Source organism: Camelina sativa, chromosome 6, assembly GCF_000633955.1.
Source record: "Camelina sativa cultivar DH55 chromosome 6, Cs, whole genome shotgun sequence".
Lineage (NCBI taxonomy): Eukaryota > Viridiplantae > Streptophyta > Magnoliopsida > Brassicales > Brassicaceae > Camelina > Camelina sativa.
In genome coordinates this window covers 11275978-11292711 of record NC_025690.1, presented here as the reverse complement: position 1 = coordinate 11292711, position 16734 = coordinate 11275978, and the positions used below count along the sequence as shown (strand labels likewise).

The 16734-nt window shown below is 37.5% G+C and overlaps 3 protein-coding genes across 5 annotated transcripts in view; 1 reads left to right on the top strand and 2 right to left on the bottom strand.

The window, feature by feature from the left end:
• Nucleotides 1-377, bottom strand: part of LOC104698923 — a 4213-nt gene extending 3836 nt beyond the window's left edge. Inside the window, exons 1-2 of the mRNA XM_010414298.1 lie at nucleotides 143-377; nucleotides 32-78 (exon numbers count right to left, since the gene is read on the bottom strand). Coding sequence (XP_010412600.1) covers nucleotides 32-78; nucleotides 143-377 — 282 coding nt within the window. The remainder of the gene's footprint in view (nucleotides 1-31; nucleotides 79-142) is intronic.
• Nucleotides 2585-4848, top strand: LOC104790901 (pentatricopeptide repeat-containing protein At3g46790, chloroplastic-like). The gene has a single exon (XM_010516703.2). It carries the CDS (start codon nucleotides 2672-2674, stop codon nucleotides 4646-4648), a length of 1977 nt encoding a protein of 658 aa, XP_010515005.1. The 5' UTR covers nucleotides 2585-2671; the 3' UTR covers nucleotides 4649-4848.
• On the bottom strand, nucleotides 5631-9125 carry LOC104790900 (protein plastid transcriptionally active 16, chloroplastic). Of its 3 annotated transcripts, XM_010516699.1 has the most exons (6): nucleotides 8805-9122; nucleotides 7939-8157; nucleotides 7248-7715; nucleotides 7051-7119; nucleotides 6426-6484; nucleotides 5642-6302 (listed from the first exon to the last, which is right to left on the bottom strand). In XM_010516699.1, the coding sequence occupies exons 1-6, from the start codon at nucleotides 9012-9014 to the stop codon at nucleotides 5768-5770; spliced, it is 1560 nt and encodes a 519-aa protein (XP_010515001.1). In that variant the 5' UTR covers nucleotides 9015-9122; the 3' UTR covers nucleotides 5642-5767. The 3 variants fall into 3 exon arrangements, with proteins under 3 accessions (XP_010515003.1, XP_010515001.1, XP_010515002.1); XM_010516701.2 differs by lacking the exon at nucleotides 7939-8157 and having other exon boundaries at nucleotides 5631-6302; nucleotides 8586-9125; XM_010516700.2 differs by lacking the exon at nucleotides 8805-9122 and having other exon boundaries at nucleotides 7939-8209.

The window sequence follows — 16734 nt, the reverse complement described above, 5'->3', positions numbered from 1 at the left end:
CCCTGCAACCCCTTATTCCAACCACAAAAACCAGTTGATACAAAGCAATCACTCCCACCTTGATTTTGAGCTTGATCTCTGAATAAGTAACAACACAAGCAAAAAGCTTTATCTTCCTCCACACTATATTCCAACCAATCACCATACATATCAAACCACTTTAGATCAAAACGTCGAAGCACCCCTCCACTTGCTGTTTGTTTAAAACGGTGACCACGAGGTTGACAAGGTCCTCTATTCAAATATTTGCGCCGTACTTCATCTCTTTGATTGGGATGATAGCTTATAATTCTTTTCCTCTTCGCTGGATCCCATGGCAAATCATCCAAATCAATATCAGATGGTGGAGTTTTTCTTTTCACGACGAAGCGATCCATTATGTTTATTGTTTCCTACACACAAAAGTCAAAATCATATAAGAGTGAGTAACGATTAACACAAACAGAGCTATCAAAATCATATAAAGAGTGACAATTAACACCAACAGATAGGTAAATTTACTAAAGTAGAAACTAAAACAAAGCAAAATCACAATTTTTTAGAAGATTAACACAAATAGAGCTTAGGAAATTTATTTTTAATATTAGACAGTATTAAACTTAGTTAAGGAAATTTATTATACAAAAAAATTATATTCAAGTACCTGGAAATCTAATCTTAGAACTCTTAAGTTTTGGAACAAAGAAGAAGAAAGCTCATATCACACTATCTGAAATTTGAAAAAGAACAAAGAAGAAGAAGCTGAACAGTTTTTCGTTTTTATGCCCACGTAGGTAGACAAAAAAAAACAGAATATTAGATGGGCTCTTAAACAATCAGTTTGTATATTTACTAAAATTAGTTGGGCTCAATATTTCATACCGAAAGCCTTAAACTTAAAGCCTTTTGTGTTTTAATATTTCACGTGGGTCAATTATAATATTGCACAAAATTTCACTGGGTCAATTGTATTATTGCATAAGGGTCAATTTTTTTTTTTCATAAAAATTCCACTAATTTTTAGAATTTCATCAGGGTCAATTGAACCTGGTAATGCTTCACTGGCTCCGCCACTGGTGGTACGTAACGTAACAAATGGTATAGTATTGTAGTTTTTCTTATGTTCTACCTTAATTGGATTATAATAGGGAAAAATGTCATAAAAAACCTGAATTTTATAGAAAAGGTGAAAAAAGCATCAACTTTAAATGTGTTGAAATAAATCTCCAATTTTGATTGACTTTTTAGTTTAATCATAAACTTTCGTTGACTTTGCCAAATAAGGCACGTCCTTAAATCATCTAACGGAATAAGTTAACAGGATTAAATTTCTATCAAAAGATTCTGTTAAATTACAAAACGACGTCGTTTTTAATTTTTGTAAAAATTAAAAAGAGAGGATTCGAACCACTAACCTCTAAGCAGAAATGAAGGTGTTATAACCAACAGAGCTTAACTGTTTAATTGACATTGGTGAACAAAGACATATACTTATCCATCGTATGTTGCCTAGAGTCTTTTTCATCAACTTGGTTACATTCACCAAGCTGGGCAAGTCTTCATCTTCAAATTGGTCGTATTCACTATTCACCAAACTGACTCAACTCCCTTGATTAGTTTCTTAATCTTCCAAATCTCAATGTTCATATTCGATTCTTCTGCCATTTTTTTGTTTCTCTCGAGGTCGGAGATGTGTACTTTGACTACACAAAAATACAAAATCAAAGCAAATTTGAAAAAAATGTGTACTTTGAAGAACGTCAATTTCATATCCAAATCGAATTAGGGTTTCAACTGAAGTAAAAATCGAAGCTTTTAACAAAGTCGAATACGGCGAACAGAGTGAATTAATTATGCAAAGAGATTGAAACCGCAGCAATATTGAGTGCTCCTTTCAGCGTATCAATGGAGATTACGGTGACTTCCCTGAGAAGAAGACTCATGCAACACACAATAGAAATAATAAAAGCATTTGTTAATTAAAGTCAACAAAACAATTTAGCTCAGCTGGTTCGTTAGTTTATTTTCTTCCTAGAGGTATGCGGTTTGATTTCCATTTATGTAACTTTTTAAAAAAATTCAAAACGACCTCGTTTTATGATTTAACAGAATCTCTTCATAGAAATTTAATCTCGTTAACTTTTTCGATTGATGATTTAACGACGTGCCTTATTTGACAAAATCCACTAAAGTTTATGATTAAACTAAAAAGACAATCAAAATTGAAGATTTATATCAACACATCCAGAGTTCATGCTTTTTTCCACCACTTTTGCAAAGTTTAGACTTTTTATAACATTTTTCCCGATTATAATATAATAAGTCCTTTACTTACTTGCTTAACAAAGAACCAAATAATTATCGAATATATTGCCGTACTGGTGTCTGATTTGGGATCTCACCGGAATACTGGTGGACCTCCGGTGGCCGCCGTGGAAGAAAATTATTCCCGGCGCAAAAATATGCTGAGTAAAAAACTTAGATCAACCCAATTGAAAGCTATTCAAATATGGGCCTGATCCAAAAAAGCCCATTTTGTTACCACGTGATTGGCACGTGTAAACCAACCACGGAAGTAGCAGAGAAACTAGTGGTGGCATCGGCAAGTAAAGAAGCCCCTCTTCTTCTCTTTTATGTTTTTCTTTGGGAATTTTCCCGGGAACACATCGGAAAAAAGCTTAATCACCGGAAAATGTTTCTATCTCATCCTCCTCAAGTAATACAACCGACTTACTACAATACAGCTAACTTCTTACCTCGCTGTCCTCTGAAGCCACCGTTGTGCTCCGTTGCTTTAAACAATCCTTCGACTTCCTCCGGCACCGGAGCTAAAATCTCTAATAATCAGCTAATTCAATCGTTATGCAAAGATGGTAAGCTTAAACAAGCGCTTCGCGTCTTGTCTCAGGAATCAAGCCCGAGTCAGCAGACTTACGAGCTTCTGATTCTCTGCTGCGGTCATCGGAGCTCTCTTTCTGATGGTCTACGCGTTCACCGACATATTCTGGACAATGGGTCTGATCAAGATCCTTTTTTGGCTACGAAGCTAATTGGTATGTATTCGGATTTGGGTTCTGTGGATTATGCACGGAAGGTGTTCGATAAAACGCGTAAAAGAACTATATATGTCTGGAACGCTTTGTTTCGGGCGCTTACGTTAGCGGGTCATGGAGAAGAAGTGTTGGGTTTGTATTGGAAGATGAATAGGATTGGAGTTGAGTCAGATAGGTTCACATACACTTATGTCCTCAAGGCTTGTGTTGCATCGGAATGCACGGCGAATTGTCTGACGAAAGGGAAAGAGATTCACGCGCATCTCACCCGACGCGGTTACAATTCGCATGTTTATATCATGACTACGTTGGTGGACATGTACGCTCGATTTGGCTGTGTGGATTATGCTAGCTATGTGTTTTGTGAAATGCCTGTCAAAAACGTTGTTTCTTGGAGCGCAATGATTGCCTGCTATGCAAAGAACGGGAAAGCTTTTGAAGCTCTGAGGACTTTCCGTGAAATGATGACAGAGACCAAAGATTCATCTCCTAATTCTGTGACTATGGTGAGTGTGCTTCAAGCTTGTGCTTCGCTTGCGGCTTTAGAGCAAGGGAGATTGATTCATGGGTATATACTCAGAAGGGGGCTTGACTCCATATTGCCGGTGATCAGTGCTCTTGTGACGATGTATGGTAGATGTGGTAAGCTCGAAGTGGGACAAAGAGTATTTGATCGAATGCATGACCGGGATGTTGTATCTTGGAATTCCTTGATATCGAGCTATGGTGTTCATGGGTATGGAAGGAAAGCGATTCAGATATTTGAAGAGATGCTCGCCAATGGGGCTATCCCAACTCCCGTAACATTTGTTAGCGTTTTGGGAGCTTGCAGTCACGAGGGTCTTGTTGAAGAAGGAAAAAGACTGTTTGAATCAATGTGGAGAGACCATGGGATAAAACCACAAGTCGAGCATTATGCTTGTATGGTTGATCTGTTAGGTCGGGCGAATAGGTTAGACGAGGCAGCAAAGATGGTTCAAGACATGAGGACTGAACCGGGGCCTAAGGTTTGGGGTTCCCTTCTCGGGTCTTGTAGAATTCACGGAAATGTTGAGCTTGCAGAGCGGGCAAGTAGAAGGCTCTTTGCACTGGAACCAAAAAATGCAGGAAATTATGTGTTGTTGGCAGACATTTACGCGGAAGCTCAGATGTGGGATGAGGTTAAGAGAGTGAAGAAGCTCTTAGAACACCGGGGACTCCAGAAGCTGCCTGGTCGGTGCTATATGGAAGTGAGGAAGAAAATGTACTCGTTTTTCTCGGTGGATGAGTTTAACCCTCTTATGGAACAGATTCATGCTTTCTTGGTTAAGTTAGCCGAAGATATGAAGGAGAAAGGGTACATACCGCAGACGAAAGGAGTTCTGTATGAGCTTGAGACGGAAGAGAAAGAGAGGATAGTGTTAGGACACAGTGAGAAACTGGCGTTGGCGTTTGGACTGATAAATACATCAAAAGGAGAGCCCATCAGAATCACGAAGAACTTGCGTTTGTGCGAGGACTGTCACTTGTTTACAAAGTTCATCTCAAAGTTTATGGAGAAGGAGATTCTAGTTAGAGATGTGAACCGGTTTCATAGGTTCAAGAATGGAGTGTGTTCTTGTGGAGATTACTGGTAATACTTGTGGGACTTATACGATTGCTTGTGTATAATAAGCAAGGGAGAGATCTTGACCAGAGTTCTTGGACTTAGTCAGGCCAAAGAAATAACGAACAGGTTAGGCTTAGCAAATTCCTGTGATATATGTCAACAAATCGGTTGGGATCATTGTTACAATCATATTGTTTCTCAATAAACAGAAAAAGTGTGTTCATTTCACTCTGCCTTTGGTTCGAAATCCAAACATGCGTTTACTATGTAAGCTTCTGCTTCCTGTATAGTAAGTAGGCTGAAGTCGCTCGCTGCTTCATCCTGATTAAGCTACTGATTAAGCTACAGGTACAGGTTTAGTGAATCGTGTTGTTTGAACCAGGTAGTAAGATTCAGATGGCTTACACGCGAAAAGGCCCAAAATTGAAAACAAACGCAAAAGAAAAGGAAAATTGTAAAAAAAAAAATAGAAATTGACCCAAATTGACCAAACGGTTCACGCTATATAGGATCAAAGCATGCATTATAAACAAAAAATACACACAAAGTATTCATTGTCTAAGAACACAAACACAATAGAGAGAGATTAAAGATGCCAGAAGCTGCGATCTTATTATTGGCGTTTTCTGCAAGTTTCTGGGTTTTGGTAAGCTATTCTAGAGGCGGCAATCATAATGTTTCAGAGAAATTTCATACCAGACCAAGCGGCATAGGAACTGGTTCGGTTTGCGTCATAATCTTAGCCCTAATGGCTGTGATGCTCATAAACAACAACGCTCAACAAATTCACCATGGCATCAACGAACAAACTGATGGGATTTGGATTCTTTTAATCATCATATTCTGTCTCTTCATGCTTTATCTCAAAGGCGTTTTTTGATTTCTCTGTTTTTTTTGTTTTCTACGAATGTGATTTAATTTGCTTCATATTGTGTTTTTTTCCTTTTTCTTGAATTCTATAAGTCAGAATTGACTCGATGTGAATCAAATTAATAAATTTTGTTATCATAAGGGATTCAAAGAGAGAAGAGAACAATAATGGATTTATATATAGTTATCATATGATTACAGAGATTTAACTTGAAACACAAGGGAAAAAAAAAAGGAAACTGTACGGAACTCCAAAACGGCATCTTTTATGGCGTTTTCAGTCATCGTCCATGTAGATGGTCTCTTGCTTAAACAGTCCTCCAAACACTTTCCTCACCTCTTTCTCCGGCTTCGTCGGCCGCTCTTCCTTCGGTTTGGATGCAAACGGAGATGTTGCAGCGGGTTTAGCGTTACTCTGTTTCACCACTGCTTTCTTGGGTGGCAAGTTTCGAGCTTTCGCCTGTCCTCTGACCGTAGCAACCTGTACTTTAGACGTCTCTGAAGCGTTCTGAACCGCGGTAGCAAACTGAGAACCAAGATTATTCCAGGAGAGACCTGAGCCGATATCTTTCGCCTTGTTAAATAGACCGTCCACTGTGATTCCCACGGCTTCTGCTTTCTGTTGCGCATCCTCAGCTAAGCTAGCAGCTTCTGCTTCTTTCTCAGATAGCTTTTGCATTTGTTTCTCAAACTCTTTCGCTGCTTCCGCTGCCTCTCGGGCTTTCTCAGCTGCGACTTTAACTTCTTCCTCAGCTCTTGCCCTTGCGAGCGCGTCTGCGAACACTTTTCTCCTCCCATCTTCCGGGATTACACTATCACATATTCATAGACTATTTCATTAAATGAAATTGACACAAAACAATAAGCCAAACTATAAACTCGAGGACTCATTACAACAATGTCTGTTGAATCAATCAACAAGAGGACTCATTTACCTAAAAAGCTCATCTATTGGCCTCGAGGCTGCTGATGGATCTGTAGAAACTTCCACCACCTGAAAAAAGGACACACTGATAAGATGCAGGGACTGAATTGTAAAAGAGATAGTCACACGTGTGAGGAGAGCTGAATCTATTTGGGATCATGTGCAACAAAGTTCACACGTGAGAGATGAGGAAAGTTGCCTAGGAGGCTAAGAAGAACCTAGAAGATGATTAAGCTATATAAATAAAGAGGGGAAGCATCACAAGGGGATATGATGAATGTTGTGAGGGGTTAGCCGACATGAGGCTGCTTGGGAAGAGAGGAACCCGAGGGATGTGAGCGAGGGTTGCCGATCTTATCTTTCACTTTGTTCTTCATTTCTATCTTGTAATCTGAGAGTTATTGAACCTTTTGAGTTTGCATTTACATGTTAATGGAGGTTTAATGGAGTTTCCCTAAGGTTAAGCTTTTGTTCATGGAGTTTACTAGTTAGAAGCTTAACACACACACAAAACTAATGCCATCAAGATTTTGAGCGAATAAACGGAAAAGGTTATATCAACGGCTACAATATAGTGTCTGCATCTGTATGAACAATTACAAACTTGACGAGTAAGTTACTTGTGCTGTATGTACCTTATTTTCTGCCACGGCCGTGTTAGCAAAAATGTCTGCAACCAAAGACGCAATCTTCAACTTGGGGACCTGGTCGCAAACAGAACACCAAACAAGTTAATAACCACATTAATCGAAACCAAGCTATAACCAAATGATTTCATTTCAATGTGATGTAATACTAATAATCCCTTTTTTTATGGCATACATTACATTACTTTGTAGGCCTCGGACGAAGTACTCCCACTGCCGCTGTTACTCCCTTCAGCTGAAACGACGACGTTGTAAGATTTCTCCTGGGAGAAATCCTCAGTCAAGCTCGTCTTTATGAGTGTGTACGCCACATCGGTTTGAGCTACTTTGTCAATGAGGTCAGAGATAGTCAATGGCTGAGATTTTGCGAAAAGGTTGCCGAAAAACGAAGTAATCCCGTCTAGAACGTTGTACGTGGATCCGCTGATGCTCCCGTCGTACACGATTGCTACATGGTTTACGCCAGCAAGCTCAGCCGCTTGTACCACGAGCAACGCGTCTGAGGTCGAGACTTGGTCTTCAGGACCGTTCTCTGTTGCCCCTACAGTAACCACAACTTTGGTCGCGTTTCCAATCGCTTTTGCGATTGATTCAGCGTCTTGAAAAGGGGATTGAACTGCGTTTAGCCTCTTGACTTCGTCCTTTGATAAAATCTGTTGAAAAGTTGATCCGTCAAACAATGAATCAAAACGATAAACGCCACCCGAGTTGCATGCCAAGTCAGCAAAATCAAAAACCAAACCGTGCTTTTTATATCGCTAATTAAATCATCGCTGTCTTAAAATCTGAAGTGCGATTGCGACCAAAAATCAAGATCATCATTAAAACGTTTAGATTATAGGAATCGTGGGACTTAAAAAAAAAAAACAAGCGGACCTTGTAAGTAGCCGCAACACGAGCAAGGTCTTGGGCGGCTCCAAGGTCAGGAACACCGGCTCGAACGCTAAATCCTCGTTGTAAGAGCGTTTGAGCTATGCGTATACCAGCTTGTCCCGTAGCACCGGCCACGAAAACCGTACCAGGATCTTTCTTTCTGTTATTACCAAACACTAAAGCGGTCGAAGGGTTTGTCACCACCGGCATGAGTGACTTCATGTCCGGTAACTTACCGAAATCGAACCGGAATGGTTTCGAATCTGACGATTTCNTCAGGACCGTTCTCTGTTGCCCCTACAGTAACCACAACTTTGGTCGCGTTTCCAATCGCTTTTGCGATTGATTCAGCGTCTTGGAAAGGGGATTGAACTGCGTTTAGCCTCTTGACTTCCTCCTTTGATAAAATCTGTCGAAAAGTTGAGCCGTCAAACAATGAATCAAAACGCTAAACGTCACCGGAGTTACATGCCAAATTAAAGCAAAATCTAAAACCAAACCGTGCTTTTTATATCGCTAATTAAATCAAAGGTGTAATTTTCATCGCTGTCTTAAAATCTGAAGTGCGGTTGCGACCAAAAATCAAGATAATCATTATCACGTTTAGATTTACGAATCGTGGGACTTAAAAAAAAACAAAAAAAGCGGACCTTGTAAGTAGCCGCAACACGAGCAAGGTCTTGGGCGGCTCCAAGGTCAGGAACACCTGCTCGAACGCTAAATCCTCGTTGTAAGAGCGTTTGAGCTATGCGTATACCAGCTTGTCCCGTAGCACCGGCCACGAAAACCGTACCAGGATCTTTCTTTCTGTTATTACCAAACACTAAAGCGGTCGAAGGGTTTGTCACCACCGGCATGAGTGACTTCATGTCCGGTAGCTTACCGAAATTGAACCGGAATGGTTTCGAATCTGACGATTTCTCCGTTTGTTTCGCCTCCGAGTCATCATCGCCCTTCGTTTTCCCGAATTGAAACGCCGTTTGCTTAGCCCACACGGTTAACCTCGGTTTTCTCCGGTTAAACCTGACACCCTGCGGTGGTGCGGTGGTTAACAGGAATGAAGTTGAACTGGAAGCCATTAGAGGAGACCAACCGTTTTCTTGTACATCAAGTAAACAGTGTGGGTGCCATTCGTTGAAGATGAGACTAACCGTTTTCTGGAAGCCATTAGAGGAGACTTTCGTTGTTTGTGTTGTTTTCTACAGATGATGTTTTTGTTATCCGAAATGGATTCGTAGCCAATAGGATAATGCCGCGTTATCAACATATCTTTGATGTGGCTAGTACTGAATTTTTCGCCACAGAATCTTGATAGTGCGGGGCCTAGACATAATATGACATTCAACTTTGCCACAACATTTTCACGTAATTTCACATTTCATCCCAAAGTTTTTGATTAATCTAGCGAGGCCCATATATATCTATCTTAACATTCTAACATTTTTAAGTACATTTTTACGTACTGTTCGTTTTGAAGTATATATATATATCTTAACATTTTTGAAGTACATTTTTATGTCATCTTTTTTTATTTTTGTATCCAAACAAGTATCAACTAAATTCTCTACAATCTTTACAACCAAACACAATCATTTCCTTATTTGATAATATTAATTTCAATTTTCCTAAAATCTATATACCTAATTTAAAGCAATATGTTAGATTAAAATATAATTCTCCTTTCACTTTTATCCAATCATATATTTAATTATTTGAATTACTATTTAATACATAAATTTAATTAAATTTTAGATTTTTTTTCCAGCATATGATGTGATTTAAATTTTTATAACCAGATATATATTTAAAAAATTGTTTTAGAACTTTTATAACAAAACAAATATATCCGGATATAAATTATTTTACATTTGAGTTATTTTCATATATAATGAATATTTACACTTAATCCTTATATTAGTTGAAAAGAGAAACCATATTGAAGATATGGTATAATATTCGGGTTATAACAAAAGCCAATAAAATCCATATTAATTACCAACTTACAAGCATATTTGTTAACATGGATATACACACAAATACACATTCATAACGATTTCAATCACAAATTCTGGTTTTGGTAAGATGTTTTTAAATAAAGAAAAGAATTAAGTGGTTTTAATACTAAACATTAATCATGAAATCATAATTCAGTAAAGATTTCCCCCATTTCTTAGCTAAAGATCGAGAAGATATAGGAAACTTAAAATTTGTTACACTAACATTCCTTATCTAAATATGTTATGCTTGCTCACCAATTTTCTCTCGATTTGCAATCATATCTAACTGGCATCATCAAAGATCTCTATAAAAAGCCTGTCGGTAGAAGGTAAAAAAATCATATGAGCAAACACAATTTACTTATAGCAATCCATAATAAACTTTAAGATTTCAATGACTGCCTCATTTGCTTACCTAAGGGATTGGTGTTAGCGCAAGTGATTGGTGTTAGCCGATGAAAAAGCAGATCTCTGTCAACACTTTATTTCTGTTTTCCCATGTATACATATATTATATATATACATATCATTACATGTTATGTATCAGTTAACTACTAATAACACTTCTTGCTTTCTTAAAAACTTAGGGGTTTTTAGGTTTTTTTAATTATTTATTCTCAACAAAGAGGCAAGATTGGAACACCAACAACTAATGTGGTATTTAAACATGTCTTTCAGAATCTGGAGAATAAAGATGTTTAATAAACATATACATATTTCTACTTAAAACTTATCTTTCTCTTAGTTCGTTGAGTTTGTACAGAAAAGTATAAATAAAAGAATGTTAGACGATTTTTTAATTAACTTTGTCTTTGTCAACCAAACTTACTCTTATTTAACTCTTTCATCCATTTTATGTTAATAATAAAGTTAGATTATTGAATTTTTACAAAAACTAATAACATAATTTACTTTATGTTCTAAAATGGGAATTTTGCACCCACACCCACTTTCTCCAAAGGTATTAACACTCACACCCACTTTCTCCAAAACTATTAACACTCACACCCACTTTCTACTACTCATATACTTTTCTCAAGTTTAATTACATATTACCCCTCACTCCTTCTAACCCCTTCTATTTTTTTCTCTCTCTCTCTCTATCTCTCTCTATCTCTCTCTCTCACAATTATTCAACCAAAAAATACATCTTCTTCTTTCTTGTTTTGCTTTTGCTCATCCATTGAAAGAGAAAAGCTTATTTATGTTTCTCTCTCTTTCTCTCTCACATTCCTTTTCTAAAGTTTTCAAAAACCATTCCAACAATGGTGGAAATCTAGAGAAGGTGAAATCTTTAAATCTTTTTCCTTATCACTTTAGATTATATGAAATTCGATATGGGTTTTCTTGGTTTTATTGTGATTTTGTGATTTTACTGATTAATTGTGGTCTTGTGAACTTTTTAATATTGAATTTGTTTTAGTTCGATCTAGGAAAAAGTTTGAGTTTTGTTGTGTGAGTATTATTCATTACTTATATTGTATCCACAAATAGTTACCCATTTAGATAAGTTTGAGAAATAATGTATCCACGAATATTGTATCCACAAATAGTTATCCATGTGGACAAATATCGTATCCACAAATTGCACTATAACCCCATATGTTTCCATATGGACATGTTGTCATAGTCACCTGAATTGATGTGTATTACTTCTATTCTGTATCAATAAACACAAGTAACTATCTATTAAAAATACTGCAATTGACTATCCACTTATCATTGGACAAATGTTCAACGACAAATGGATACTTTATAATCTAAAAATTCATCAAAAATATAGCAATATGTATCTCAAAAGGTAGAAAATATATAATCATAATATATTGTATATAAATAAATAGATAAAATATATAATCATAATATATTGTATATAAATAAATAGATAATTTGTTTTATGATAACTATTTAAAGTGTTAATAACAAAAAAGAGAAATTAAGGAGAGAAAGAGGAGAGGGGCAAAATTGTCCAACTAACAATGACACCTAAGCAGCAAACTTAAGAAAGTATAGCAAGTTTGTAAAGTGGGTGTGAGTGCAACAAGTTGAACCCAAAGTGGGTGTGGGTGTGGGTGCAATAAACCCTTATAAAATTATTCTTCAAGATTTTGTTTCTTATAATTTTATTGTATTCTACTTTATGTTATAAATCTAAATATTCTACATATCATCCCGGTGAGATAATGGGACGGATTTGGATCAACATTCATATAATTTTAAATAATTTAATTTGGCACTACAACATGGGTAAATAATTTTGTGTGGTGAGATCTTACTCTTTTTATAAGTAAGACTCACATACATTTAATTAAATATACTGTTAATTATTACAAAACACCAATATATATACAATAACAATGTAATATTTATATTAAAACTCAATCTACTTCTAACAAAATTATAAAAATTAGATATAATAATAAAATGAAAAACATAAAAATTGTCCCGTGGTGTACCACGGGGTAAATCCTATTATATATATATATATATATATTTATAACTAGCCCTGGGCATAATATCCGGTACCGAAGAACCGTACCGGAACCGAACCGATAAAAGCGGTATTGGGTAGGGTTCAGGTTAAGCAGAATTACCGAATGGGCTAAGAGGCTTTGGTAAAATGGACTTCGGTTCGGGTTCGGTTTATAACTTAAGTATAATGGGCCACTGTTTTAGATCCGTTTAACATAAAAGCCTAATAAGATCCGTTTAACATAAAAGCCTAATACGACAGCTAACCCTAAAGCCTAAGTCACCACCTTACTCTATTGCCCAGACAGCACCGCGCAGCTATCTCTTATGTTCCCAATACAGAACCGTTCATGGAAGCTTGCTTTTCGTTTCGTCTTCTACACATGATGTAAGAAGGGGACCTGAATTACCGGCTGTAGCAGTGGCTGAAGTACTACGTGACAAACTTCTTGATGTACAACCTGACGAACTTCCCGATAGACTGCCTGAAGTACTTTTTGGAGAGAACCAGCTCGTACCAGTTAAGGAGAACTATGATATCCTTCAGATATGTGCAAGAATCAGAAACAAGCATCCTTTGAAGCTGACCACTGGAACTAGAATTGATGCGGACATTCAACGAGCCGGAAGATCATATCGTTGGAATGGGACCGTTGCACTCTTTTTCCCTTATCTAGGGTTTTTCCCAATGAGTTTACCTAAAAAAGGTTTTTAATGAGGCAACCTCCTTCCACATATCTTCCTACATATATTTTAAGGAAGAAGATCAAAGAAAGCCACCCTTGTTTCGAGCTAGTTCAAGACATGGTTCATGGAACCTTTCCACAAGTCAATTACCACTCAAATTGGATCTTTCCATAAGTTGCTCAAACCAAAGCATCCCTTGGCGTCCTGGAGAGCTTCTATATCATTTGGAGACTTCACCACACATCTTAGGATGCACCCCGCCTCACTTGATTAGGCGGATCAAGTTAACGTGCAACTTTCCTTATTTGGATCTCTTTGTCTTTATGACACAACGGATTTTTCCTTATTCAGTTTTGCGCCTTTGTGAGACTCTTAATACCATCCAGAAGCTTCCTAGAATGTATCTAGACGTCCCAAGAAACCACAACTTCGGCCCCAAGTTATCAAGACTCAAAGTGCATCACAACTTTCCCAATTTGGCCGATATTCTCATTCAATTCCCAAATACCATAATTATCATTAATTGTTGAGATTTCTTTCTTTATTTCAACATATAGATGTTGTATTTGAGCCTCTATATAAGCTCTATCACGTTTTACTTTTCAATACACGTTTTTTTTATTAAAGAAATTTCAGTTTGCTTCAACACTTTGTGTTTTGAAACAAATCATTGTTCTTGCGAGTTCTAAGTAGTTTGTGGAATCAAACAACTTAGGTTTCGTGTAGAGTTTCTGATCCTTGCGAGGAATAGCCCTTGGATCATATTCTCTAGCCCTCAGTGTTGTAGATTCAACATCAAACCGGTTACTCTCCATCAGATCGCTTCCGCCCAAGCTTCTAAGTCTTTTAGTCCGTGATTCTTGTCTTGGTGGATTCCGAGGCTTGTATCAACACGAGATGGAGCATGCTTTGTCTATCTACAATCATTCAAGTAAATTTTTCGATTCGTTTTCTCATTGTACCTTTCCTCCATTTCGAGAACAGAACCGTTATATAAACCCCTAATCCCCCAAGGAAGAACCATAAGTTTCAACCCTCCATCATCTCCTCCTTCACTACTCTCTGCAATTAAATCAGATGTTCGTCTCTAGTCTTCCTAAATCATGTAATTCTATTATGTCTTAGGATGTTCTTAATAGCTTTTAGTTGACAATTGATAGTTGGTTTTGGTTACAGTAACTTATATTGATGAATTGATAGTGTAATACGATCGTAGCTGTGTCTTATTTGCTTACAGTAACTTATTTGCTTGCTTGATCGTAGTTGTGTCTATCTTAATTTTAGAACTGTCTTTGTGAACAATATTATGATCTTATTTGTGTTATGTTAAGGTCATTTTAAGTCTTCTTCTATTTAATATGATCTTAGTTGTGTTATGATTTTTGATGATCTTATATATGTTCTTCTCTTAGTTACTAATTTGTTTCTTTTATGTGTGTGTTCAGATGGGTTCTTCATGTTTTCCAGTTGAAAACGATTTCGGTGAAGAGATGAATCATGAAGAAGAGCAAGACACTGACAGTACTGGACAACAAGCTGCTGCAACTACAGAAGTTCTTGGAACTCCTGATTCTGCTGGAAAGAGGAAGGCCTCAAATGCAGCTAATGAAAAGCCAGCTAAGGAGCTCAAAGTCATCCTTCCGAGATCTCCTGTTTGGGACCACTTCACAAGGAATAAAGAAGATAGAAACAAGTGTATCTGTCACTACTACAAGAAGGAATATTGCTGCAAGTCTAAGTTAGGAACTTCTAATTTGACAAAGCATATGGCAACCTGCAAACAGTACCAAGCCTATAAGGAAAACAAGTCTCAGCAAGTGATCAAAGGCAATGGAACAGTGCCAGCTGGAAAGATAAGTGAGCCAATGTTCAGAGAGGCAACAAATGATATGCTCGTGTTAGGGGAGTTGCCACTGTCTTTTGTGGACAGTGTTGCCTGGAGACACTTCTCCTCTCGTGCCAACCTTTACCGGCCTCATTCAAGGAGAACATCAAGTAGAGACATAGTGCAGATGTATGTGAAGATGAAAGCTTTGCTAAAGAACTGGATTAATTCAAACAAGCAAAGGGTGTCTCTAACTACAGACATATGGGTTGCTCCAAATACAAGTTTGTTTGCTCTTTCTTTCTTATTTCATTGATTGATTCTTTAATTACATTCTCATATCTCATTATTATTTGATATATGTAAAACAGGTGCAAGCTACATGGTGATCACATCTCACTTCAATGATGCATTTTGGCTGCTGAAGAAACTGATCACAAAGCATCAACTTTTGCAACTACTCTTCTAGATTGTCTGGCTGAATGGGGGATTCAGAAGGTGTTTTGTGTCGCTGTCGACAATGCAACAACCAACACTTTGGCTCTAAAGAGGTTTCAAAGAGAGTTCAGCTTGGTTAGCAATGACGCATTTTTCTTGGATGGAGACTACATGCATGTCAGATGCAGTGCTCACATCATAAACTTGATTGTGAGAGATGGATTCCAGGAGTTAGGAAAGAATGTGGAGGCTATACGCAATGGTGTATCATATGTTAGGTCATCTCATGTTAGGCAGAAGTCATTTGAGCTGAGGGTTGATTCAGGGAAGCTGAAAAGAGGAAGTCTCACCTTGGATGTGAAGACCAGATGGAATTCAACATATACGATGTTGACAAATGCCCTAAAGTACAGAGTTGCTTTTGACAAGATGCTTCTAGAAGATAGGTTGTACCACGACTACTTCCTGGAATTAGACAATGGGAACAGACGTGTTGGACCTCCTGAATCAACTGACTGGAATGCAATTGAAAGGTAATCTACTGGACCTATCTTTATACTAACTTGTTTATTGCACTAAACCAATGTTTACACTTATTTACACTCTCATCTTTCTGTCGTAGGTTGGTGAAGTTTCTGGTGATTTTCTACAACTCCACTTTGGTTGTCTCTGCTTCCACCAACTTGAATGCGCATAAGTGTTATGGTGAGATTGTTACAATAGAGAGGAACCTCTCATTTCTGAGTAATAGCAGAGATGATGAATTGAACAACAAGGCTGATGAAATGTTGAAGAAGTTTGTGAAGTATTGGGATGGAATGAAGAATATCAACAAGATGCTGATCATTGCAACTATGTTCGATCCAACAAATAAGATGAAGTTTGCGAAGATGTGTTTTGAGAAGCTGTATGGTGAAGATACTGTCGACTCCAAGGCTATGTGTGATTCAGTTTTCTATGTCCTCGACTTGATGTAATGCTGCTTTTTACAGCCATACATATGGTGCATCTTCTCAGACTACCAAGGCAAAACAACATCAATCAATTGTGATTCCTGAGAAGATGGATTTGGTTGATGATTCGGGTTATGAGAGAATGGATATGGCTTATAAAGAGATGGTTGCTGACAACGCAGATGAAGAAGTAAGGCGTGAGTTAGAGATTTATCTCACAGATCCTGTTGAGAATCCAAAGCTTATTATGGGTGCAGAATTTGATGTGCTGTCTTGGTGGAGAGTGAATTCTTTCAAGTATCTTGTCTTGGCTGAGATGGCTAAAGATGTACTTGCTATGCAAGTTTCATCTGTTGCATCAGAGAGTGCTTTTAGCACTAGTGGTCGGATTTTAGACCCTCATAGGTCCTGTCTGACTCATTACATG

Excerpts from the sequence above, each read along its gene's own strand:
- LOC104790901 (XM_010516703.2), top strand. The coding sequence starts at position 2,672 with ATGTTTCTATCTCATCCTCCTCAAGTAATACAACCGACTTACTACAAT.
- LOC104790900 (XM_010516701.2), bottom strand. The coding sequence starts at position 9,014 with ATGGCTTCCAGTTCAACTTCATTCCTGTTAACCACCGCACCACCGCAG. Across the intron at positions 7,120-7,247 it reads CTTCGTCCGAGGCCTACAAA|GTCCCCAAGTTGAAGATTGC; the intron begins GTAATGTAATGT and ends GTTTGCGACCAG. Across the intron at positions 6,485-7,050 it reads CGGCCGTGGCAGAAAATAAG|GTGGTGGAAGTTTCTACAGA; the intron begins GTACATACAGCA and ends TCCTTTTTTCAG.